The sequence below is a fragment of the Lissotriton helveticus genome, chromosome 7 (genome assembly GCF_964261635.1).
Source record: "Lissotriton helveticus chromosome 7, aLisHel1.1, whole genome shotgun sequence".
NCBI lineage: Eukaryota > Metazoa > Chordata > Amphibia > Caudata > Salamandridae > Lissotriton > Lissotriton helveticus.
Window position 1 is genome coordinate 1248965961 of NC_136068.1, and position 26687 is coordinate 1248992647.

The 26687-nt window shown below is 49.7% G+C and overlaps 1 protein-coding gene across 1 annotated transcript in view; it reads right to left on the bottom strand.

The window, feature by feature from the left end:
- SPAG9 (sperm associated antigen 9) overlaps positions 1-26687 on the bottom strand; it is a 2066870-nt gene that overhangs the window by 252226 nt on the left and 1787957 nt on the right. Inside the window, exon 25 of the mRNA XM_078654422.1 lies at positions 2239-2410. Coding sequence (XP_078510548.1) covers positions 2239-2410 — 172 coding nt within the window. The remainder of the gene's footprint in view (positions 1-2238; positions 2411-26687) is intronic.

Genomic DNA, 26687 nt, shown 5'->3' on the forward strand with positions numbered 1-26687 from the left:
ATGCCGCCTACAACCTGACTGCATCTATCCCAGTGCTTTTAAACTGGAAATGGCGCTAAAAGTAAAAGCGCTAGAAATGATGCATGTGGACAACAGGCTATAGCTAGTCAGTAGTGTGAGGATTAGAATCTAAAAATAATGGAGTTAAAGTGTTAAAAGTCAAAGCAAATAAAGAATGGAAATATTACCAGAATTGGGGAAATGTAGAAAAAATCCGTGGATAGGTCACTCGAACCTGTGCATAATAAGAACAACTGTACCTACGTGTAACCGGGTGAGCTAGCTGTGTATCTCGGTAATCAAGCGGACGAAATCCATCTATACCTTTAAGATTAAAGAGCACAATGAGTATCCCTATAGTCATTCCAATCTAATGGCTATAAACAATATTTATGGAAATTAGAATCTAAAACAGACGGTGTTAAAAAACTAAAAGTCAATGTGAGGAAAGTGAGGAACAAAGATGGAAATCTTATCAGAACTGAAAAGATTTAGAAGAAATGATGACATGGATAAGTCACTAGAACCTGTGCATAATGAGAACAACTGTACCTGCAAGTAACTGGGTGAGCTAACTGCGTATCTCTGTGATCATGCGGACGAAATCCATCAATACCTATCACATCAAAGAGCGCAATGTGTCTCCCTATAGTCATAGGGAAAAATCCAGATATTCTAATCGGATTCTGGTCTCTATCCCAATCTAATAGCTATAAACAATGTGTATCAGTGTGATGCATGCGCACAGAGAAAAAACTATTGGTATATCAGAAAGCTGTATCCATCGATCTGAGCAGGACACGTGTGAAGCTTGAAAGCACCAAATGTACATTGTTATTTCGGATGAATGGTGGTAAAACAATTCATCAATGAAATACACGTCAGTCATTAACACGATTTACAAAAAACAGACCATTTCTAACTTGTCATTTAGACCATACAGTAGTACGTATCCAGTATGTTTCTCTTTGCACCAAATGCTTGTGAGCGTCAGTATGGGGTATCACTGTGATTTTCTCAAGTATGGTGTACTGTAATTGAGGAATAGTATGTTTTTGTTCTGCCCAATGTGCCGCCAGACTCGATTTGATGTTAGCTGTCCTGATAGTGCTTATATGTTCTGTGAGCCTAACTTTCATTTTTCGAGAAATCCGGCCTACATGTCTGTTTAAAGAAGGGAAGAGGGTTATTGGAAACTGAATTGGGTGAATTGAAACACTGCATAGTCTCGAGTTTCTTCCCTCAATTCCAGTTTCCTCAAATATATCATTATTTAGCAGGAATAAAATAACAAAAGATTTGAGTGGAGGTATATTTTTTAGGATGGTTCATAGTGACCTTCCAAACAAAATATATAGAAAGCATGTATAATCAGCTGGTCATTACTTGCCATTTATTTTAGATACAATAATTTACTATAAACTATAGATGTCAAAATATTATAAGTCAAATGTGGCTTATTATGCATATCACAATGAAGTGGCGGACTGCTTTACACAGAAATAGAGTTACAAGAAGCGCAAAGTATATTTAAAAGATAGTTGATAGGTGTATTTTAAATAATGCAAACATGGGAATATTTTGCTGGTAAAACAATAAGTAGGTTACTTAAATCTTAGGGGAAATGTTTCAATGTTTTGCAGGGCTGTAATTCAATTTTAGAAGGTCCAGCTGTGTTTCAGTTAATGTACAATTGTAATTTCTTTTCAGACTGGCTGATGAGTTGTGCCACACTGACTTTATTTTCATTTCCAGACTATGAGAAGTCAGTGATTTGCAGTTGTTGCGAGTGACTTTGAAAAGCTGAGGTGAAAGAATTGTTTTAATAAGAGAAGGTTTACCACATGTCTTTTGTTCTCACAATGAATTTTTGAGCACCAACTGCATGAGAGGTGAATAGCGTATGTGATATTTTAACTGTCCAAATAGTCAATATGAAATGTGACAATATAAAAAATATGTATAATGGCTGAAAGGCTACGATTTAATCTAATATTACAAAAATTATTATATCTGAATTAAGTTTACGTGCTTCTTACATGATAGTAAACTCAATGCAATGTTAAAGAAAAAAATATATTGCCTCTCTATTGAAGTCACAACACAAAATACTTACCAATGACCAGTGCAAATAGCTGACAAATGTCCAACCTTATTTTATTTTTACAAGTCAAAGTATAATATATATTCTGGTCCATCATGATCAATTGAATTGTTACCTCAAGATACATATCTTACCTAACATCTTGCTTACGTAGGGTTCGATATCCACATCTTGTAAATGCTGATAAGTGTGCGCGTGATAAAGGCGAAGTGTAGAATCGAGACGAATAGAAACCCAAACACCGTCACCTACCCAGGCCAGTTGTCTCACTTGACTTTCTTTCCTTGGATGTGCATCAAACGATTTCTAGAAAATGAATTTTATATCATTTCAGAAAAAAACTTTATATCTCTTTGTTTAGGTCTTTTTTTTGAGAAAACATTAGACGCATTTTTAAAATCCTAAACAAAAGGTGCGCACCTTAGGTTATGATATTTCTGAAGGCTTTCCTATCTCTCCACAGATTCCTCACTTTAGGAATATCCCCAGGTACCAGATTGGACCCAGAAACCTTTCTTCCCAACAATAGCCTTGTCAGGTAGCATCACACAAATAAGTATACTTTGTATCTTAATTTACCCAAGGGTTCTTGAGTGAACATTCAATGTTAGTCTTTCTCTGCACAACCTATTTGGTTTGTTACATTTGGGTCCCTTATGTTTTGTTTTTTTCCGTAAATCCTGGCTTATTTCCATTCACAGTATTTATCACAGTTGCTCCAACAGGCAGAACTATAAAGTAGGTCAATATTTTGACTGCCTGCACAGTAAGCTAAGAATTCTGCAGTTTCTATGAACAGTTACCTCTTGAGCCATGTAACATGACCCCTATTGTGTACCCCCCCCTTCTGACTAGACAAAGAAAACAAGCACTGGCTTTGTCAATGTCTTTTTAACAATGTTGTAAAATATGCTGAAAAGGTGTGCAAATAAAAAAAAAGTGCAATGACAAATGCATGCCTATAAAATAATGTGGATGCCCTTTCCGATTTATTTACTATTCCGAGATGGATTGGTAATTTTTTTTAAAAGAAACAGAAGTAGTGCAAAAGTAATTCTGATAGAGACAGCTGGTAGCAATTTGCACCTTGATCCACCATAAATAAAAAAAATGGCAAAGACAAAAAATATTGTAAGTAATTTTTAAAAAATACTGTGCGTAGAGAGAGGAGGGCAGCAACAGGGAGCTGGAGGGAAATGCAGCACTAAGGAAAGAAGAGCAGGCAAGAGGGGAAGTAGCACTTGAGGGAGAAGCACACAAGTGACAAAGCAATATGGGGGAGTGTGCAAAAGCCAACAGGCAAAAAAGACAGAGCAACATGGACTGTGCTTGGGGGGGGAAGAGAAAACACGAGGGAGACAGCTGGAAAACACATGCACTCTCATAGAGTGCTGCCCCCCCCAAAAAAAAGGTAGTGCCTGAAAAGGAAGAAGTGGAAGGGTACAAGTAAAGAGGCTATGCTCCACTGGAGCGACAAATACAACAAAAAGAAGGAGAGCTGACAGAAGCTAATAAATAAAACCCAAGCAAATGTAAGTGACAATAAAACCAACCAATTGTAAGCAATGAACAGGGACGAAGCCCACTGTAAGTGGACAATAGGCCATTTCGCAACCAGAGACCTTACAGAGTCTGGCAGGTGAGACCTAAAAGTAGGCATGGAGGCTTCTACCCGATTCCCAGTTTGACCACTGACAGAATGGAAATTGAACCTTAACTAGGGGTTGAAGGAATCCTGACCAATCATGATGCATCATCTCCCTCTGTCAAATTTATAATAACTGGATGGGTTGATGTGGCCCTTTTTCTAGGTTATGATTGGTGGATGCGTCTTTTGCCCTATTCTCCGACAAAAGAGTAGACTCCAACCTTCTTGAACAAGGTAGAGGGGTCATGGTGCGATCAGGATGTTGAATATCCATAAGTAATGTTCCAAAAAAGGGAAGAAGACAAGAGAGTGGCTAAGACTCGGAGTCAGATTTAGGATTTTCTATAACTGGCATTGGGCTCTTAGAACAGCTTGGTGTAGTAGGGAGGGGTGTTGGGGAACAGAGAACCTTTCTCTGGCTGTATAATAAAGCACCCTCCTGCCTTGTAGATTACATGTCACCGTACCTGCCACAGAGGTCGTTAAGGAATTCGTTTTAGCAGGCAGGCAGGGCATCCTATTCTAGGAAAGGCTGAGCGACCTTTCATTCTGAGATAGACAGGAAGACCCTGCCAGTGCACACCTCTTTGATTCGGGTTAGCTATAGGATGCCTGTTCATAGGAAGTAACATTTTCTTCAATTGGATACTTTGTACTACAGGGACCTCACATTACGAATGGCTCCAAAAGCAACACTGGCGGCCCTAGAGGGCAGTACCAGCAGCACGTGCTGCACCTTTTCACACTGGTGTAACATGTGCTCCATCTATATCAGACCAAACTCTAGGAAGAGGAAAAGCTTGAGAAGAAGGGTGTCAGCACATCATTGCTCTGGTAAAGAACACCTTTCTTCATGCCATTGTGAGATGCTTGCATTTACATTTGAAAGGCCATCTCTGTCGTCTCACCCTCTGGGCTGTTTAACCCTTGACTGCAAAAAAAATAAACAACAAAGTCAGGAACTAAATTTCATTTAGCATTTTACAACTATATCAAGTGGTACTAAGACATACAATACGATCAGCCATTCCTGGCTTTTCTGCCAGAGGTAAGTTGCATTATGATGCTTGTAGTTTTTCTTGTGATGCTTTCATTATGGATTCAAAGCCCCAGATGGCAAAGTGATGTTGGCTAAAAGGCCAGGACTGGCCAAAGGTGTTATGTATGATATAAAGCCCCTTGTCAGATTTGTTTTAACATTTTGTAAAGTCTTCTAATTAATTTACACCTGCTTGTTTCACATGTAAAATTAAAAGTACACTCTGCTTACATATTTTATGGAAGTTCACTGTTTCACTATTACCATGAACGAGCATTGGAAATTCGAACTGTGTTGAATTTTTTGTAGAAGTACAAGTTACTTACCTTCGGTAACAATGTATCTGGAAGAGACGATTCTAGCCGCAGATTCCTTAAAGTAGAATTATCCCCAGGCGTAAGACTGGATCCGGAAAATTTTCTTTGCCATAGCATCTCTACGCACCAGGGGGAGGAGGGGGGGGGGAAGGGTGGGGGGGACACTCAGCCCTGTCGTCATCCGCGGGCATGATGTCAGCAATGTCACCCCGGCGCGCCAACATCAGTTTTCTTCGGAAAACTTTTCAGCGCCACAAGGAAGAGCCATCACAAACAAAACCTGTGAGAATATGGGAACAGTGTGCGAAAAAAATCAGATAAACAGAAAAGGGAATAAACAAACGGTGAGGAACAGCACCATCCGCGAGAGTGCCAGACACTGTGGCACCGAAAGTTAAAGAAGGGAAGAGCAGGGCACAGCTACTGCGAAGCAACCCTGCAAGCAAATACAACATCCTCCTTGGGAGCAGAAGAGCATGTGAAAAACGTCACAGCAGACAAAAGAGGCCTGCAACCCCAGTCTATAAACAGAAAGGGACAACAAGGCCAGAACAGAAGAGTAACGACAATTTACCCCAAGACAACACCAGAAGGGGAGGCGCACTCCCTGTAAAGAGCTAAGGGTCGCGGCACAGCCAAGAGACTCCAACTCAGAGGACTGCATAGGAGTCAGAAATTTCAAGCAATGAAAAAGGGAGAAGAGCATGATTAGGCCCCACACTGGAAGACCAGGATGCAGGGACGCAGAAGTACCCATGAACCCACCAACCAATCACCAGAAAGGAAGGAGTGGATCAAACAAACAGAACATGCATCCCATTAGGGAGAAAGTGAAAGAGGGCACTCGCAGAAGATAAAACCACTCTGAGGCAGGCGACTGCAGAAGACCAAGCTGAAGGTCCTTGCAGAACGAGGAGGACGAGCGGGTTGTGAAGGAATCTGTGGCTAGAATAGTCTCTACCAGATACATCGTTACCGAAGGTAAGTAACTTGTAGATCTGAAAGAGACTACTAGCCGCAGATTCCTTAATGTAGAATAGATACCCTAGCCATACCCAGAAGGGAGGAGGAGGAGGAGGAGGAGGAGGAGGAGGAGGAGGACGGCCTGCGAGAGAGCCTCCCAGTAGGAAGAAACACAGGGCCCCAGCAGGGGATGTGTAATGGGGACAAGAAGGGCTGCCCAGCCCCACCAGGCAGAAGGAAGCAAGGACGAGGTGAAGGGAGGCCAGGATACCCCAAGCCCGTCAAAGGTACCAGGGACATCCGCCAGGCAGCCCGGGAGGGACAGACAATGGCAAAGGAGTACCGAGGAAGAAAAGAATCACCCCAAACTCCAAGGAGAAGAGGAAGAAATGGAGGCAAAGCCCTCCACAGGAGAACACTCAGTGAAGGGGACAGCTGGAACGGCACCACAGTCAGGAAGGCAGGCGTGAGAAGAGAGACGTTGTCTCGCAAGGCTCCAGCAGAACAAGAGGCAGGAGCAAAACAGCACACGCAAAGGCCCCCTGCTGTGGACCAGAAAGAGCAGGCGTGCATAGCCGGCAGCTGGCAAGTACCATGAAGCTGAGCGTCCAGACCAAGCCGAGGGCAAGACTAAGACAAAGGCCAGGGAAATCCAGAACAACCCCTAAAGGGAGACCGTTCCAGACAAAACTGACCCACGAAAGAAGTGGGACCAGCCAGAAGAAAGGAGGAGATGTACTTAGGACAGATAAGGCCGTCCACCAGAACACAGGAAAAAATTAGGAAATCCAATTTCCCCTGAAACACCAGAGGACCAGGCCGAAACGCCAGACAAAAAAGGGCGGAAACACCACAGCGCAATGCCGCAGACGGCATGCCAAGCCGGTCCAGCGATGCAGCGGATACTGAAAAGGACAGAAATTGGAGCAGCGCAAGCTACGTCCAGACAAAAGCAAAGAAACTGCACCAGCGGTATACAGTAACACCAGGAAAGGCGAGGAACCAGCAAAGGGGGAGTCCACACCCTTCCAGCATAGGACAGAGCTATACAATAGCTACAAGAACCCCACTTAGGGTAAGTCACCTCCCAAAGAAAACATGGGAACCACTCTTAGGGAAAAAATCCTGCATCAGAGAACAAGAACATAAGGACCTGCGGTTAGAACCACAGACGGCTTATCAGTCAGCCAAAAAATACACAATTGCCAGAGGGGCTGAACCAGCCGCCAACAAAGAAGAGAGAGCGAGAGGGGCCAACCTAGGGACCCCGAATGCATGTCAAACCACACAGAACATACAAACGGGCCACTCACAACACCAGATTCCAGGAAAAACATGGGATAACGCCTCCCATCAAGCCCCGGAGGATCAACAAGCCAAGCTTATGGAGGGGGAGGAGGACGGAGCACCGCAAGCAGACGTTGAATGGCGGAGTCCGCTTGGGTGTTAAACAAAAGCACCCCATCAAAGGGCATGTCAACCAGACGCTCCCTAATATTCTCAGGAAAAACACCATCCCGCAACCAAGCATGGCGACGGAGGGCCACAGAGGTGGCCATAGCACAGCCGAGAGCATCAGCAACATCTAAGGCAGCACGTAGAATAAACGCAGCCAACTCCCGACCGTCCAACACATGGTGCCGTAGATCAGTGCTAGCACCCTCGTGGGGAACACGAGACAGAAGGGAATCCACAGAATCCCACAGGCTGGAGGTAGCCCTGGCCAAAACACAAAGGGTGTTGAGCGCCCGCAAAGCAGTACTGGAGGAAGCAAAGATGTTTTGTCTCTAAGAATCCAACCACCGGGCCTCCCGTGACGGAGGAAACAACACCAAGGGCAAAGAAGGAAAGGCAGTTCGCAGAAGACGGCCCTGAGTAGAAGGGTGGAAGGAAAGACAGACTGGGTCATGCGGAGCAGGACGGTGGCAGTGTAGGAGCTGCTGAGGTACCAGATCACCCATGCCAGGACGCCCCCCAGAAGAGAGTTGTGGAGAGAAGCAGCTCCCGCCCCCCAGAGCCCTAGCGGAGAACTTTCAGCAGGTGATCCGTAGGCAATGGGGTGACGGGGTCACCCATCTGCAGAATGCCAGCGGCTGTGGAAATAGCCCGAATGAAGGCAACAGTGGGCTCCATAGGGCACTGCAGGGAAGAAAGCAATTCCTCCGTGGGTGACAGCTGCAAACTAAGACAGGTCGGCTAAGGAACGGCATCAAAAAGGCGCCGGCTTGACCTCACACGAGGCAGCCGCCTGGGTAGAGAATCGAGAGGGACTCGGGAAAGCACCCCAGGCCCAGGCCTCCACCCGTGGCACTGCCAGGACCGGGGAGGAAAGCCTGGCCGGAAAGGCAAGGAAAGCTTGCCCACAGGACCGAGTGGGACTCGGTGGCGAGCCCTGAGTCCCGGCGTTCTCCTGTGACGCCACAGGGATCCCCATAGGTATTTGCGGTGAGGCAGGGAGGCCGTGGGTCGAAGAGGGGAGCCCCGCAGGACCGCACCTCGACGACACCACCCTCCTACAACCTGAATTCGAACCTGTCGGTGCCGGGGTCGGAGCTGCCGGCGACTCCGTGGAAGGCCATGCGCGAGGCAGGGGATCCGCGGACGTCTCAGGAGGGGACAAAGAAGCCTGCAGAGCCGCAGCATAGGCTGTCATTTGAGCCCTAGTCGCCCCGACGCCAGGGAACGGAGGGTAGGGTGACGACAAGCGAGGGCACACGTCGCAAGGGGAACACGCGTCCTCCGCCGCACAAGGATAGGGCCTCGGAGACAAGGTGCAGGACTAACCAGCTGGCGAGCGACGCCCTTGGGGCCGTGGCGAAGGGCGATGCCGCAGTCGGAAACGGCAGCTCCTGGCTTCTGAGGTAGGGGAAGGATGCTGGGACGACACTGACCTGGACAAGCGGGCCGATAGCAATTTCATCCGGTGCTCACACCGGGACTTCGGTTTGAGGTGCTGACAAGCGTTGCAGTCCGTAGAGTCATGGTGCTCGCCCAAACACCACACACAGATAGGGTGAGGGTCCGTCGCTGACATCTGACGTGCACAAGAAGTACACGTCTTGAAGCCTGAAGGCATTCGCATACTGTTCCTCAACGCAAAGCGTGAAAAGAAGGCCTTAAAACAGGCCAAGCACACGATCCAGATCTGTGTTTCACGCGGAAAAGGTAAAAAACTGACGTCGGCGGGGTGGGGCTTATGTGACCTTGCTGACATCAAGCCCGCAGGCGACGTCAGGGCGGAGTCACGTGGTACCGCCACCCGGCACGCAGAGATGCTATGGCAAAGAAAATTTTACGGATCCAGTCTTACGCCTGGGGATAATTCTACGTTAAGGAATCTGTGGCTAGTAGTCTCTATCAGATATGTTTATACAGTGCTTCACAACACAACAAATGTATGTCATGGACATCTGAAGTTTCTGCAGTGGTTGTTGTACACGCTTTGTAAACAGACATAAAACCCCCTTAAATAAATATTCCAAAACTACTATGCAATTGCCAAACATTCATGAACTTATATAGAATGATGAAACCGCACCATGTCTAGCACAGCACATCAGTGGTTTCCACCTCCAGCACTGGGAAACATCCAAGAATCCTACCGTCCACTGATTATACAGTATCCTATATGGGTTCCCTAGTATGGGTCAGGTTATGTCAGCATTTATCTTCTCGCTTTGTTAGACTGTAAGGCATGTATTAAAATTGTGTGTGAGAGCCAATGCACGAGTTACTCACCTTCGGTAACGATATATCTGTAAGAAACATTAGTTAGTGTTAGATTTCTTACCTTAGAATATCCCCAGGCGTCAGACTGGATCAGGAAAGTTTTTGTCAGCAGTACCCCTGAGCGTCGGTAGGCGTGGTCTGTGGCTCCGCGTCCGTCATCGGCGTCGTGATCGCCGGGATGAAGTCGTCAGAGTACTTAGACGCCGCCCTCGCGCGCTGACATCAGTTCTGTACGTAGCTTTCCGCGCCAGTAACGCAGAGCCATGATAGAAACAGGCACTGGTGCCATGAAACTAGGGCCCTGAAAGGGATGTCCTTAACCCTAGATATCGGTTCACAGAACGGCGAGGATGGGTGGGGTGGTGAGGAATCTAACACTAACTAATGTTTCTTACAGATATATCGTTACCGAAGGTAAGTAACTTGTACATCTGAAAGAAACACGTTAGTCTTAGATTCCTTACCTTAGAATAGATACCCCAGCAATACCAACCCCGCTGGTGGGACTGCGAACCAAGATCACACCAGAAAGTCCTGGAGAACGGAACGGCTGAAAAAGCCATCTCTCTGGACTTGGCTGTCCAGGCAGTAGGTGCCTAGAAAACGTGGGCAGCGAGGCCCACTTAGCTGCTTGGCAGATGTCCTGCAAGAGGACTCCCCGACCCAGGGCAGTAGTAGCCGCGGTGGCCCGAGTAGAATGGGCGCGCAGCCCAACAGGAGGCTCCTTTTTTGCCAAGCAGTAGCAAACCTTGATGCCAAAACGACCCACGGAGAGATGGTCTGCTTGTGCACCGCCCGTCCCTTCTTAGTGCCCACGTAACCAACAAAGAGCTGGTCGTCCACCCGGAACTGGCGTGTGCGATCTAGATAGGAGAGCGCACGTTTTGGGTCGAGACAGTGGAGCCTCTCTTCCTCTTTCGAGGGATGCCAAAGCTGAAATAAGGTGGGCAAGGTGATGGACTGCCCGATGTGAAAGGCTGTGACTACCTTGAACAGGAAAAAAGGACGAGTCCTCAGAACACCCTTGTCCAGATGGACAGAGAGGAAAGGCGGTTTAGAAGATAGAGCCTGGAGCTCACTCACTCTCCTGGCAGAGGTGATGGCAACCAGAAATGCAGTTTTAAGAGTCAGAAGACGAAGAGGACAGTTATGAAGCGGCTCAAGGGTGTAGGAGAGTGGGGTCTGCAATCCTATGGTTACCCCAGATTTTTGCTTTTTTGCTTCACTGGTTTACGACTTTCCCTGGCTGTGGGCCTGCTAATCAGACCCACAGCCTAGCTGTTCTCACTCTAAATTGACATCCATGTACTTTAGGTGCATTTACCAATTGGTACTGGGCCACCTCATCAGTCCCTGTACCCCGGGCATAGGTGTACCCAGGGCCTACCAGGGGCTGAAGCATGTATTATGCCACCCCTGGCTGGCCATCTAAATCTGACACAACTGGCTGCATGACAGCTGGGGCAAGGTGGTGTAATATACTGTAGATATAGTATACCTATATCTAACCCTAAAATGGACACATATATCCCTATCAGTCACTCCTATGGAAGGCCTTATCAATCCTGAAGGCAGAGTGCTTGGAATTATGTGAGATGGTGCTCTGGCATGAGCTGAGCCCGTTTGCAGCTTGCGGAACCAAGTCCTAATAGCTGTTCCACGATAACGCTATACCATATACTCTTAAGTGCATTATCAACCTCGCGGTTAAATGCCAACTCTGGTATAACATTATCAAAACATGTCGAGTAAGGTGTCATACGATTTGGAATACTACCCCCTCGCCAATTCTGGCGACGGGGGGTACCATTCCACCCTTCTAGAGGGACACGACATGTATGTAACTGTGAACCCCGGTTAAAGTTAACTCGAGCCTCAGCATCACAAAATGGATGCGGCCACCACAGACACAAGTCTGACCTCCTGCTGCTGGGAGTCCTTCCAGCGAGGATGGCTTGGACAAAGGGTTTCCTGCCTTGGGAGGTGCTAGCACCACCCCAGACAGGATTTTGTGTATTGGGGTAGGGAGGCCTGAAAGGAATGAGACATGCCTGGGGCACACAAGGTGCCCTGTGCATACACCGGTTCAAACCAGTTGCTGGGGCATCCCTGCCCCAGCTCTGGTAGCCACCCCCCTTCCTGGTCCCACCCAGGGGAGGGACCTAGTCAGTAGTGCAGCCCCCTTTAGGAGAATAAAGGTAGGAGCTGGTCCCATTCCAAATTAGATTATCCTGAACTATTCATCAAGAAGAAACTCTGGCCTTCGACGTTCTGCTCCACAGAAGACTGAAGAATCTCCCTTGTGGACAAGGAGTATCCACCCTGCAACTGCAGGCACCATCAAGCGTCCAGCGGCTTCACTTTGTCGTCTTCCCTCGAGGATCCAGACTTCAGAGCCCGACGAGACCCGGATTCCCAGACCTCTCCGACCTCAACCTACATCTACAGCAAAGCTGAGACCCGTGGGTGCGACGAGACACGTGGGACCGGCCATCTTGAACGAACCTGCACTTCGCTTCCAGCACGACTCCCGAGGTAAACTCGACCAAGTGCTTTGGGGACTGAGAAGCCCCAACCCCGAGCAGCCCCTGCACCGAAGATCAGCCCTCCAGCATCCACGAGATCTGCGTGGGGCCCTTCTGCTTTGTTGCTGCTCGACGCGTTGTCTGGCCACTTGCCGGCTGGCTAGTGGCCTCCTAGACGACGAACCTTTGAATCTTCACTGCTGGTCTGGTTGCTCCAGACTGGCCCTTGCTCCCTTCCAAAAGAGGGGCACCCCGGACTCTCCTAGTCCGCACCAGACGCTTTCTTCACTCACCGCGTGGGTTGCCTTTGCCAAGGCCTGTTGAGTCCCAGCCCGGATCCGACACCGCCGACAGCGAGAGCCTGCGTGGGACAGCTCGTGCCTCCATCCTGGTCGTCGAAGACACCTCCTGGTCCACGTGGCTGCAGAGTCAAGCGTCCACTCTTCACCTGATCGCGACGACGACATTTGGTTCCTTCCTGGTTCCACTCCAGTCACTGGCTAGTGACTGTGAACATTGTCCCCTCTGCTTTCAGGTCTCCTTCTTCAACAATCCACCCTTGGATTGCACCGGACATCTTCCTCCTGGTCGCCTGCAGCATCTTTTCTTTCAGGCTCCATTGACTTCAACGAGAGAACCCGACGCACTTTGACACCTATGCACCCGCAGCCCGTGGGTGAGGTAACAAGAGCATTTCGGTGCTCAAGGGTAGTTTAACTGTCCTAGTGTCCAGTTCCACCGTCGTTTTAGTCCTACCTAGTCAGGATTGTCCGTACTCACCTTTAACTTGAACTGTACTGTCCATAGACGTTGTTATGCATCTCGCGTGTGAGTTCACACTCTGCACACGCGTTCCGTGGGCCTCCTATTACTTACCTGAAGTTAGTATAGTGTGGTCCCAGCGATCCTACAGCCTCTGGACAGCTCCATTCCTTTTATCGACTTTCACATTCCACTTACTTAGTATATGGTTTGTCGTGCCCCTAGGTCACCATTGTAATTTTGTGCGACTTGTAGTATTTTTCGTAAGAGATTGTCATGTGCTTAGCCCTCTGACCTCATAAAGAGTTCAGAGGTGTTGTTATTAATAAATATACTGTTTATTTTCATAACAACCTGTGTGGTGTGCTTTCATCTGGTATTCAAGGGGTTATATTGTGGTAAAACAGCTGGCTTCACATGCCAAAAGAGTTTAGCCTAAGACTGCTTTGTCCATGCTACCATTAGGATAGCTGGTCTATAAGGTTGACTTACAACCAATCACCATAAGGGTTGTTTGGACTGATACAAGGTGATCACTAGAACTAGTGAGCATCATATATCAGGCCAACTTCTCACAAAAGGGAGCGCACATCAGGTATGTTCGAACAAGATTCAAGTCCCACTGAGGCATCACGAAGGGAACAGGAGGAAACATGTGTGTGATGCCTTCCAAGAATCTATTCACAACAGGGGACTTGAAAAGAAAAGGCTGATCAGGAAGCCCTAAGAAGGCTGAAATGGCTTAGAGGTAGCCCTTGATAGTGCTCAGAGCAGAGCCCTGCTGGGCAAGAGAAAGGAGGAAGAGGAGAACCTCTGAAAGGGGGGCAGAGAGTGGATCCACAGCCTCTGCTGTGCACCATGCCACAAATTTGTTCCACCTGCAGGCGTACACCGTTTTTGTGGAGGGAAGCCTGGCTGCCAGAATCACATCACAGACTTCAGGAGGCAAGTCAGATGGCCTCAACTGTCGCCGCTCAATCTCCACGCATGTAGGTGGAGACTGGACAGGTTCGGGTGGAGGACAGTCCCCTGCTGCTGCGACAGAAGGTCCTCCTGAAGAGGCAGACAAATCGGGGGATCAACTGACATGCTGAGTAGCTCGAGATACCAGTATCTTCGTGCCCAGTCCTGAGTCACATGGATGACTTGGGCCCAGTGTCGCCTGATCTTCTTCAGCACTCTGGGCAGAAGTGGTATAGGTGGAAAGGCGTACAACAGACCACAGCTCCACTCGAGCGAGTGCCGTCTTAGAAATTTCAACGCGCAGAACTGATGACATTGCGCGTTCTCTTCGGTGGCGAATAGATCTAACCAAGGCTCTCCCCACTGCTGAAAGAGACCTTGCGCCATGTCAGAGTTCAGACGCCATTTGTGATCCATCATGCACCGGCGGATGAGTTTGTCCGCCCTGGCATTCAGGGAACCTGCCAGATGTTGAGCCACCAGGGTTATGCCCTGGTGTTCCAGCCATTGCCAGAGGCGCAGAGCCTCCTGACAAAGGGTCCACGACCACACCCCGCCCTGTTTGTTGCAGTACCACATGGCGGTGGTGTTGTCCATGAACACCTGCACTACACTTCCCCGGGCAGAGGGAAGGAATGCCTTCAGTGCAAGTCGGATCACCCGCAGCTCCAGAAGGTTGATATGGAGCCGGGACTCCGACGGAGACCATAGGCCTCTGATCTCCCTCTCTCCCATGTGGCCCCCCCATCCCAGGAGAGACGCATCTGTCTCCACTACGTGCTCAGTTTGGGGTAGGGAGAGAGATCTGCCGCTGACCCAATCGTGGTACTTGAGACACCACTGCAACTGACTCGCAGTGCCCTCCGAGATCAGGACGTGGTCGGACAGGTTGCTCTGATGTTGTGCCCACTGAAACTTCAGGTCCCACTGCAGAGCCCGCATCCGCCACCTGGCGTGATGCACCAGAAGGATGCAGGAGGCCATCAGCCCCAGGAGCCGCAGCGTCAACCTGACCGAGACTTGGGATAAAGGCTGAAAGATCGGAATCAGAGCCTGAATATAACGAACCTGCTGTTCGGGGGGGGATAAACCCGAAACGGCACCGAGTCCAGAACCGCTAAGATGAAAAGGAGCTTCTGAGTGGGGCACAGGTGTGACATCGGCACGTTGATGGAGAACCCCAGCAAGTGCAGGAGGTCGGCCGTGGTCTGGAGGTGGGAGACGACTGTTTGGGGCGAGCCCGCCTTCAACAACCAATCGTCGAGATAGGAGAAGACTGAACCCCCTGAATGCGCAGATGAGTTGTGACCACCGCCATCGCTTTCGTGAACATCCGAGGGACGCTGGTAAGGCCGAAGGGGAGCGTGGTAAACTGAAAGTGCTCGTGGCCTACCGTGAACCGCAGGTAGCGCCGGTGGGCTGGCAGGACGAGGATGTGGAAATACGCATCCTGCAAGTCCAACGCTACCATCCAGTCTCCTGGGTCTAGGGCAGCTAGGACCTGAGCCAAAGTCAGCATCTTGAACTTCTCCTTCCGGAGGAAGCTGTTGATGCTCTGTAGGTCCAAGATAGGGCGTAGGCCTCCTTTGCCCTTCTTGGGGTACCAGAAAGTAGTGGCAATAGCAACCACGTCCTACTTCTGTCTCAGGAACGCGCTTGATGGCCCCCTTGGCCAAGAAGGCCGTAACTTCCTCCTGCTGAAGTTGCAAGCGATCCCCGACATACTGTGGTACCGCGGTGGCATTGCTGAATGGGTCGCCTTGAAGGGGAGGGAGTAGCCCCTTTGGACGATTTGCAGCACCCACCTGTCTGACGTGATGGTACGCCAGTGGGGGAGGTGATGGCGGACTCTGCCTCCCACTGGCATCAAATGGGCCTGAAATGTCGGATTAGGAAGGCTTCGAGGCAGATGCTGCAGGGGCGGGTGGGGACTGACCCTGCCAGTGTCCCCCGGAACCGCCACGCCGGTAACCACGTCTGCGACCGTGTTGAGACTGGTTCTGCGGCCTGTGGCTGGCTGGAAATGCGGAAGTTTGCTGGCGAAGGCCTAGGCCCAAGGACTTGGCCGTAGCCCTGGAGTCCTTAAAATGCACCAGCGCACTATCTGCTTTGTTGCCACAGAGGCGACGGCCATTGAAGGGCATGTCCATGAGTGTGGCCTGGACATCCCCCGAAAAGTTGGTGGACCTCAGCCAGGCGTGGCGGCGAACCGCCACTGTCGTTGCAATCACTCTACCCAGCGAGTCTGTGGTGTCAAGTCCACACCGGATCGAGTAGCGTGCTGCATTCCCGCCCTTCCGCCAGGGCTTGAGCGAGTCATGTCTGGGCCTCCTCCGGGCACTGTGGCAGCACCTCCGCAACCGTATCCCACAGAGAGTCGGTGTAACGGCCCAAAACTCAGGCGTTGTTGACAGACCGCAGCCCCAAAATCAGGGAGGAGAACAGTTTCTTCCCAAACTGATCATACCTTTTGGATTCCCGATCCTGGGGAGTGGTCGGGAATGCGGTCTGGTAAGTAGAGGCCTGGATCACCAGGCTCTCGGGGGTGGGGTGAACGGACAAAAAGCAGGGGTCGCCCAGATATGGGCCGTGGCGTCGGGCCACTTTCCGATCCACAGGGGGGCCTGTGGAGGGCTTGGACCAGGTGCCCATCATAACGTCGGTGAGGGCTTTGTTAAATGGCAGTAGAGGCGCCGAGGAGCTTGCCTGCGGTTTGAGCACCTCAGTGAGGAGGTTAGTCCTCACGGCCACGACAGGGAGCTCAAGAGCCAAGGCCCTGGCCGCCCTGTTCAACACCACGCTGTAAGCAGCCCCCTCCTCCGAAGCCATGGAAGGAGGAGAAACGAATCCAGTGTCGGGCAAAGTGTCCAGACCACTGGCCTCCCCCAGCTCTTCTGCCCAGTCCTGGCTCAACTGGCACGGCTGTGAGGGTCCTCAGACCCCTCCCAGTCCTCCTCGTCATCCATCTCCTGATAAACAGGCAAAAATGATGGAGCCGGGTCGTAGGTGAAGGCCTCACCCATTGACGTCGGAGACGGCACCCAGCGGCGCCGGTCCGACGCCACACCCGGACCGGGGCGGAAACTGGTTTCGACGTTGTCCGAGGACGGCACAGAGAGCGACACCCTCAGGGTCGGCGCCTGCGGAGGAGTCGTGAGGCAGACTGGCGACGACCCGGATCCAGGCCTGGATCCTGCGGGGCACTGCGGTGTCAGGACCGTAGTCGCCGACGGCGCCGGGGCCGAGGCACCCGACGGCGCCGGGGCTGGAGATGCCGGCCCGCTAGGGCGCCGAGTCGGACCCGCGGGCTCCTCGACCGGAACCTCAAGCGGCGCGGAGCCGACTGCCGGAGCTCGAGGAGCTTACGGGAATGATCCCGCCTAGCCTTCGACATCAATGCTCGACAGTCTGGGCACGATTTATCATCATGGTCGGCCCCCAAACAGTAGAGACACCAGCGGTGGGGGTCGGTAACCGACATCAGTCGGTGACAGGCGTCACACGGCTTGAACCCGGGCATCCCTACCGGCACCAGGAGTCGATGTCGACTCAGAAAAGATAGACAAAAATGTCCAAAAAGTTAGTCAAAAAAGGGTACGCTCTTCCCGGATCTGCGCTTGTTGGTGCGGAAAAAGGGAAGAATGGACGTCAGCGAACGAGGCAGTCGGGGCACGACTTGTCATCATGGTCGGCCCAGAGGCAGTAAAGGCACAGACGGTGGGGGTCGGTAACTGACATCAGGCGGTGACAGGCCTCGCAAGGTTTAAACCCAGGCATCCCTATCGGCACCGCGAGTCGATAATCGACTCGAAAAGTGATCAAAAGAGATCAAAAGAGTTAGTCAAATAACGACTAGAGTACTGCTCTTCCCGGATCTGCGCTTGCTGGCACGGAAAAAAGAAGAACTGACGTCGGCGCGCTAGGGCAGCGTCTAAGTCCTCCGACGCCGTCATCCTGCCGATCACGACGCCGATGACCGACGCGGAGCCGCAAATGACGCCTACCGACGCGCAGGGGTACTGCTACGCAAAATTTTCCGGATCCAGTCTGACGCCTGGGTATATTCTAAGGTAAGGAATCTAACACTAACGTGTTTCTTTCAGATAATGGTTTTACAGGTGCCTCCCTGTCGTACAATTAAAAATAGGAGACCCAATTGCATTCACTATATCCTTTCTTTTTTCATAAGATAAGGAAACTTTGGTGAAATAACCCATCTTCATATAGAAGGTACACTTCGGGCAGAAACTCTAGAAGCTTTCTTCCTTCAAAGGGTAAGTACTGGTAGGGCAGCAGCAGTGAAAGCTTTTCCCATCAAAAGACAATCTCATTGGGGAATACCAGTGCAAGCATTGCTCCTTGTAGAACAGGTACAGTTCCAAAGCACGCTTCCCTCTTGCACAGAAGGCAGCAAGAGCAACCATTACTCCAGATAAAAACTACCAAGGTAGAGAAGTACAAGCTTTCATTGCACACAGACAATGTACTCTTGAGGAATATATGACATGCATCTTAGTGAGTGAAATGAGGGATCTGACACCATTTTCACTTAGGTGATTTCTACGTGAACATCCTAAATTCCTGCTGAAGTCACTGGCGGACTCTGCTGTTTGTGTTGATTTTTTGTTTTTCCACACGGTGAAAAGTAGCAGTCACCTATCGGGTCATTGCAATTTGGAGCAGCCTAGCATTGTGCAATTCCATCATTGGTGCTGCATGTGTTCACCATATTGAGGGACGCCACAACAAAGCACTACCCACCAGTAGGAAGGACTGAGCAATCGAAGCAAAAGAATAAAGCTGCACAGATCTATAGAAGTAGTCATTATTCCAGGCCTGAGCTGCTATGCATGAGGAGTTGGCAAAGGTTTGTAACGAAGATTAAGTAGCTGCTCAGTAGATATCAGCCGCCAGACCACCTCTAGATAGGGGAGAAGAACTGCCATGCCCTTGTGGAGCTCACTTGAACAGAAGATTCTTTCTTAGCAAGGTATAAGAGATCTTAGTGTAAAGAGTGACCCTTGGTGGTAGACTTAGTCACTACTTTTCCATTTTTGACAATAGAAAAACCGACAACCTGCTGGTCATTCACTGTATCTGATCTCAAACTTTCAATATAATAGAGGGTAGTTCATACAGAGCGCAGCCTGTGCAACCGCTCCTCCTCATTGGAAGGGCCAGGAGGGGTAAAAAAAAAAAAACATTTGAAGAATGACAGGCTGTCCCACATGGAAGGCAGGTGCCACCTTTGGCAGAAAGAAGGAGGTCTGTACATAGAACCAATTTTTCGGGATAGAATACTGTAAATGGTAACCAGATAGATTTGTGATATGGCCGTCGCTCTGTCCTGGCCAAGAATATGAACCGGGGGATCTAGCTGCTCTACTGGGATTTCACACCTGGGGAAAGCCGAAGAGGGAGGGTGGCTTTACTTTACGTTTCCAATTAGTCCACACATCCAGCCGGTGACAATATGTAAAAGTTATTGAGGATGTTTAGACTAGTGTGACATTTTGTAGGATAGTGGGGTCTGCAATCCCATGGCCACCCCAGATTTTTGCTTTTTGCTTCACTGATTTACGACTTTCCCCGGCTGTGGGCCTGCTAATCAGACCCACAGCCTAGCTGTTCTCTCTCTAAATTACAACCATGTACCCTAGGTGCATTTACCAATTGGTACTGGGCCACCTTATCAGTCCCTGTACAGTATACCTTAGGTATCCAGGGCATAGGTGTACCCAGGGCCTACCAGGGGCTGCAGCATGTATTATGCCACCCCTGGCTGGCCATCCAAAACAGACACAACTGGCTGCACGACAGCTGGGGCAAGGTGGTGTAATCACCCTTTGCTTTAGATATAGTTCCCTATATCTAACCCTAAAAATGGACACATATATTCCTATCAGTCACTCCTATGGAAGGCCTTATCAATCCTGAAGGCAGAGTGCTTGGAATTATGTGAGACGGTGCTCTGGCATGAGCTGAGCCCGTTTGCAGCTTGCGGAACCAAGTCCTAATAGCTGTTCCATGATAACGCTATACCATATACTCTTAAGTGCATTATAATCCTCGCGGTTAAATGCTAACTCTGGTATAACATTATCAAAACATGTCGAGTAAGGTGTCATACGGATTGGAATACTACCCCCTCGCCAATTCTGGCGACGGGGGTAGCATTCCACCCTTCTAGAGGGACACGACATGTATGTAACTGTGAACCCCGGTTAAAGTTAACTCGAGCCTCAGCATCACAAGATGGATGCTGCCACCACAGACACAAGTCTGACCTCCTGCTGCTGGGAGTCCTTCCAGCGAGGGAGGCTCAGACAAAGGGTTTCCTGCCTTGGGAGGTGCTAGCACCACCCCAGACAGGAATTTGTGTATTAGGTAGGCCAAGGCTGAAAGGAATGAGACATGCCTGGGGCACACAAGGTGCCCTGTGCATACACCGGTTCCAACCAGTTGCTGGGGCACTCCAGCCCCAGATCTGGCGGGAAACTGGACAAAGGATAGGGGGTGTAACCACCCCCCTTCCTGGTCCCACCCAGAGGAGGGACCTAGTCGTAGTGCAGCCCCCTTTAGCTGAATAAAGGTAGGAGCTGGTCCCATTCCCAGTTAGATTAATCTTGACAACTTCCACGGAGAACTCTTGACCTTCGACCTCCTGGACACCAGAAGACTGAAGAATCTCCCCTATGGTCAGGGAGTGACCATCTTGCTTCGCAGGCACCATCAAGCTCCTGTGCGGTTTGCTGCAAGTCCTTCCTTCCCGGAATCTGACGACCCAGCTCAACGAGACCCGGACCTCCAGACCCCTCTGACCTCTACCCACATCCACAGCACAGCTGGGACCCGTGGGTGCGACGAGCAACGGGGAGACGGCCATCTTGAAGAAACCAGCACAGCGCTTCCAGCACGACCCCCGAGTGACCCTCGAGTAAGTGCATTGGGGACTGAGAAGCCCCACACCGACGCAGCACCTGCATCAAAGACCAGCCCCCCAGCCTCCACGAGATCTGCGTGGGGCCCTTTTGCCTGGTTGCTGCTGTTCCTGTTGTCTGGTCACTTGCCGGCTGGCTTGTGACCTCTGAGACGACGACCCGAAGATTTCAACACTGCTGGTCTGGTCCCCCAGACTTGCCCTTGCTTCCTTGTGAAAGAGAAGCACCCCGGACCCTCCTGGTCCCCACCAGACGCCATCTTTGTTCCACCGCGTGGCTTGCACTAGCCAAGGCCTGTTGACCAGATCGACGATCCAACACCGCCATCAGCAGCAGACTACGTGGGACAGCCCGTGCCTCCAGCCTGGTCGTGAAGAACAGCTCCATGTCCGCGCAGCTACAGAGAGAAGCGACCCTTCCTTCACCTGAACGCGGCGACAGCATCTGGTTACCTCCTGGTTCCAGCACCGTCACTGGCTAGTGACCAAGACTCTGTCCCCTTCCCTTTCAGGACTTCTCCTTTCTAGTTCCAGCCTTGGAACCACCGGACTCCTCCATCTGGCTGCCTGCCAGCAACTCTTTGTTTCAGGCATCACCGGGATCAACACAGCAAACCCAACACCACTTCAGCCCTATGCACCCGCAGCCTGTGGGTTAGGTAACTAAAGCTTCTAGGTGCTGAAGTCAGTGTCCACTATCCTAGTGTCCAGGTCCACTGTTGTTTTCCCTCCATCCAGCCGGGTTCGTCCGGAATCCGTAACTTTGTAAACTGTAGTATCCATAGACGTTGGTACGCATACCGGGTGAGAGTTTCCACTCTGCACGTGAGTCCCGTGGGCCTCCTGCTCCTTACTTACCTAGTTCGTAGCGTAGTCCCAGCGATCCTCCAGCCTCTGGATCTCTTTACAGTACTTTCCTTCCTCGCATTCCATTGTTTTTAGTATATGGTTTGTCGTGCCCCTAAGGCACACGTGTAAATATTGTGCTAACTCGTATTTCCTTCTTAGTATTGTCATGTGCTTAGCCCTCTGACCTCATAAAGAGTTCAGAGGTGTTGTTATTAATAAATATATTGTTTATTTTCATAACAACCTGTGTGGTGTCCTTTCATCTGGTATTCAAGGGGTTATATTGTGGTAAAACAGCTGGCTTCACATGCCAAAAGAGTTTAGCCTAAGACTGCTTTGTCCATGCTACCATTAGGATAGCTGGTCTATAAGGTTGACTTACAACCAATCACCATAAGGGTTGTTTGGACTGATACAAGATGATCACTAGAACTAGTGAGCATCATATATCAGGCCAACTTCTCACATTGGTGTGCAGTGGTTGGGATTTGAGCTTGCTGTTGTTTTTACCAAATATAATCTTGAGATATCATTTGAAAGATCACATAAGGTACCATAGGTACATATAACAAGCTTAGAAATACTCTGAGTTCTACTGAACCAGCTGTTGTAGTAGAAAAGGCCTAGCACACCCTGACTACAACTCTTAGCAAGGGATCAGTAGGAAAACCCATAGTGTAGGTAGGTGCATCACTTACACCTCACTAGAAAGCATGTCTACCCATGGAGAATCTTCAGAGACTCCCCTAGTGGTTAGTGACCCTCCACAGGTCCTTTCCAGATATGCAGCTCTCAGTTTCCAGGAGATGAGACAATTGTGTACCTCCAGGAAATTGAAACAGGGTTCTAACCCTACCACTCCTTTTCTGTTAGGTCTCTTAGAGACATATGATGCTAGAAAAGCTGCTCATACAGATGGGAGCATGCCAGCCTTAGAGGGTACCCTTGGTGATCCTGACCTCCCTGAAACTGAGGAAGTAGAGGAGGAGGAGGATGAAGAGGATCCTTCTGGGGATGAGGCAGACAAAGGTCCTGAGCTAGTCAGCGAACTTACTAGGGCCAACTTAGACCTACATAGGGAAGGATCAGGGGGACCCCCAGTACTGAACCTAAGCAGGCCTAACTTTGGAGTTAGAAGAGATAGGTCTCATTCTAGGGACTCCAATAGATCTGTGCACTCTCATGCCTCTTCCCAGAGGAGAATGACTTCTCCCCAGAGGAGAATGACTTCCCCTCAGAGGAGAGAGCATGAAGCAAGGATGAAACAGGCTAATCTGAGGATCCACAGGGAAGAACTTGCCCTTGCCAAGGAGAAGCTTGCCTTTGCTAGAGAGCAACAGTTGAGTGGGGTAGTCCCCACTGGTGGCAGCAATATCCCTAAGGATAAAGACAGGAGTTTTGATACTAGACACCTGAGTAAAATAGTGCCCCCCTTTAAACAAGGGGATGACATCCACAAATGGATGACTGCTTTGGAGAGGGCCTGCACTGTCCAGTGCATCCCTCAGAGTCAGTGGGCAGCTATATTGTGGCTCTCCTTTGAAGGTAAAGGTAGAGATAAGCTCCTCACTACTAGAGCTGAGGATGCTAACAATTACCAAGTCCTGAAGAATACACTGATTGATGGGTTTGGCTCAACAACTGAACAGTACAGGTTGCTGTTCAGAGACACCAAGAAAATTCAGTCTCAGGATTGGGCTGACTTTGTTGATTGTGCCACTAAGGCTTTTGAAGGCTGGTTACTGGGAAGTAAAGTTACTGATTACACAGGATTGTATAATCTAATTATGAGGGAACAAATCTTAAATAATTGTCAAAATCAGTTGTTGCATCAGCACCTTATTGACTCAGATCTGACCTCTCCCCAAGAATTGGGAAAGAAGGCAGACAGATGGGTCAGGACAAGGGTCAAGCAGCAGAACCAGAACCAGGGTGGTGGCCAGAAGAAAGCAGACCCCAAGGGTAATGAGAATAAGCAGAATGACCAGAAGTCTTCAACAGGGCCCCAACAATCTAAAGAGGGTGGGTCCCAGAATTCCCAAAAGAAGAAGAATAATGGTCAGAGGAAACCATGGTGCCACTACTGTAAAAGTAATACTCACTGGTTTAGTGAGTGCACCAAGAAAGGCCCAACTCCTACCACTACTGCCCCTAAGGCATCTGCACCCCCTAGTACAGTTAGTAGTGGTAGTAATCCTCCCAAGGCTATAGTGGGGTTAACCCTGGCAACTGAGGCGGGTTCTGACTTAGTCAGGATACCTACTCAGGCTGTTCTTGTTTGTACTGTGGACATGGATATGACCCCTACAATAAGTCCCAGTACTCTGGGCAAGTACAGGCAAACGCCTTTGATCAATGGAAAAATGGCTCACGCCTACAGGGACACTTGTGCCAGTGTCACTATGGTGACACCAAACTTTGTGGACCCTGAACAGGTAATACTAGGTTCAGACTACCTGGTGACCAATGCTAGCAATGCCACTACCTCCCATAGTATGGCACTTGTTAATTTCTCCTGGGGAGGGGTAAATGGCCTCAAAAGGGTTGTTGTTAGTTCAGACCTCCCAGTGGACTGTCTTTTGGGCAATGATTTGGAATCCTCCTTATGGTCAGATGTGGAGTATAGGACTCATGTGGAAAGGTTAGGTTTATCAGCACATGTCCTTGCTGTGACTAGGTCACAGGCCAAGAAGTTGACCCTTCCCCCCTGCCTCAGGTGGAGGATCAGCTCTCTCAGGAGACTGACCCCAAGACCCCAGAAGGAACTGTCCTAGAAGAGCTTGAGCCTGAACAGGTTGAGTTTCTTGGGACAGGGGGACCTTCCAGGGCAGACTTGAGGCAGGCACAGTTAGACTGTTCCTCTCTTGAACCCCTCAGACAGCAGGCTGCTGCTGAGGCTGCAGGGAATGCTACAGGTGCCCATAAGGTATACTGGGACGATGGACTCCTATACTCTGAGGCAAGAGACCCCAAGCCTGGTGCTACCAGGAGGCTGGTCATCCCCTTGTCTCTTAGAGGTTTCCTTCTCACCTTAGCCCACGAAATTCCCCTTGCAGGTCACTTAGGCCAGAACAAGACTTGGGACAGGCTTGCCCCACACTTTCACTGGCCTCATATGTCTGAGGACACTAAAGAGTTTTGTCGCTCATGTGTCACCTGCCAAGCCAGTGGCAAATCAGGTGGCACCACAAAGGCCCCCCTTATACCACTACCTGTGGTGGGGGTTCCCTTTGAAAGAGTGGGGATTGACATTGTTGGACCAATGGGCCCCCCAACAGCATCTGGGCACAGATTTATACTGGTGGTAGTGGATCATGTCACCAGGTATCCAGAAGCTATTCCCCTTAGGACCACTACAGCTCCTGTTGTGGCCAGGGCCCTACTTGGAGTTTTCTCCAGAGTGGGGTTTCCTAAGGAGGTTGTCTCTGACAGAGGTGCAAACTTCATGTCAGGATACTTGACTGCTATGTGGAAGGAGTGTGGTGTCAATTATAAATTCACCACATCACCCACAATGCAATGGGCTTGTTGAGAGATTCAACAAGACCCCCAAAGGGATGATAAAAGGATTACCTGAGAAGCTCAGGCGAAGGTGGGATATCCTTTTACCCTGCCTCCTGTTTGCTTACAGAGAGGTCCCACAGAAGGGGGTTGGTTACAGTCCTTTTGAGCTTCTGTTTGGGCATCCTGTAAGAGGACCCCTATGTCTTGTAAAGGAAGGATGGGAGTTACCTCTCAAAAAGCCTAAGCTTGACATAGTGGACTATGTACTTGGTCTCCGCTCCAGGATGGCAGAGTACATGGAGAAGGCATCTAAAAACCTTGAGGCCAGCCAGGAACTTCAAAAAGCTTGGCATGACCAAAAGGCTGTCCTAACTGTGTATCATGCAGGACAGAAGGTGTGGGTGTTGGAGCCAGTGGCCCCAGCAGCTCTCCAAGACAAATGGTCTGGACCCCATACCATCATTGAGCAAAAGGGAGAAGTCACCTACTTGGTGGACATGGGAACTCCCAGGAGCCCTCACAGAGTACTTCATGTGAATAGGCTCAAAGCATTTGTTGACAGGGAGGACATGGGCTTGCTCATGGCCACAGATGAGGGACAGGAGGAAGAGAGTGACCCTCTCCCAGACCTGCTCACTCAGAACCCTGATGATGGGTCAGTAGATGGTGTAGTCTTTTCTGACAGCCTCTCTGAGCATCAACAAAAGGATTGTAAGCAAGTCCTTCAATCCTTCAGACAAATGTTTTCTTTGACCCCCAGTCAGACAAACTGGTGCACACATGAGGTGGACACTGGAGACAGTCTGCCTATAAAGAGTAAAATCTACAGGCAACCTGACCACGTCAGGGACGCATTAAACAAGAAGTACAAAAGATGTTGGAATTGGGAGTCATTGAACCCTCAGAGAGCCCTTGGGCTAGTCCTGTAGTTCTAGTGCCTAAACCTCACACCCAGCTTGGTAAGAGAGAGATGAGGTTTTGCGTAGACTACAGGGGTCTCAATGCTGTCACTAAGACAGATGCCCATCCAATACCCAGGGCAGATGAACTGATAGACAAGTTGGCTTCTGCAACTTTCTTAAGTACATTTGACCTCACAGCTGGTTATTGGCAAATCAGGTTAGCTGAGGATGCCAAGGCCAAGACAGCATTTTCTACCCCAGGAGGTCATTACCAATTTGTGGTGATGCCCTTTGGTTTGAAAAATGCACCTGCCACTTTTCAAAGGTTGGTGAACCAAGTTCTCACTGGGTTGGATGACTTTTGTGCAGCATATCTAGATGATATTGCTGTCTTTAGCTCCACCTTGGAGGATCACCTGATCGACCTAAGGAAAGTTTTAGA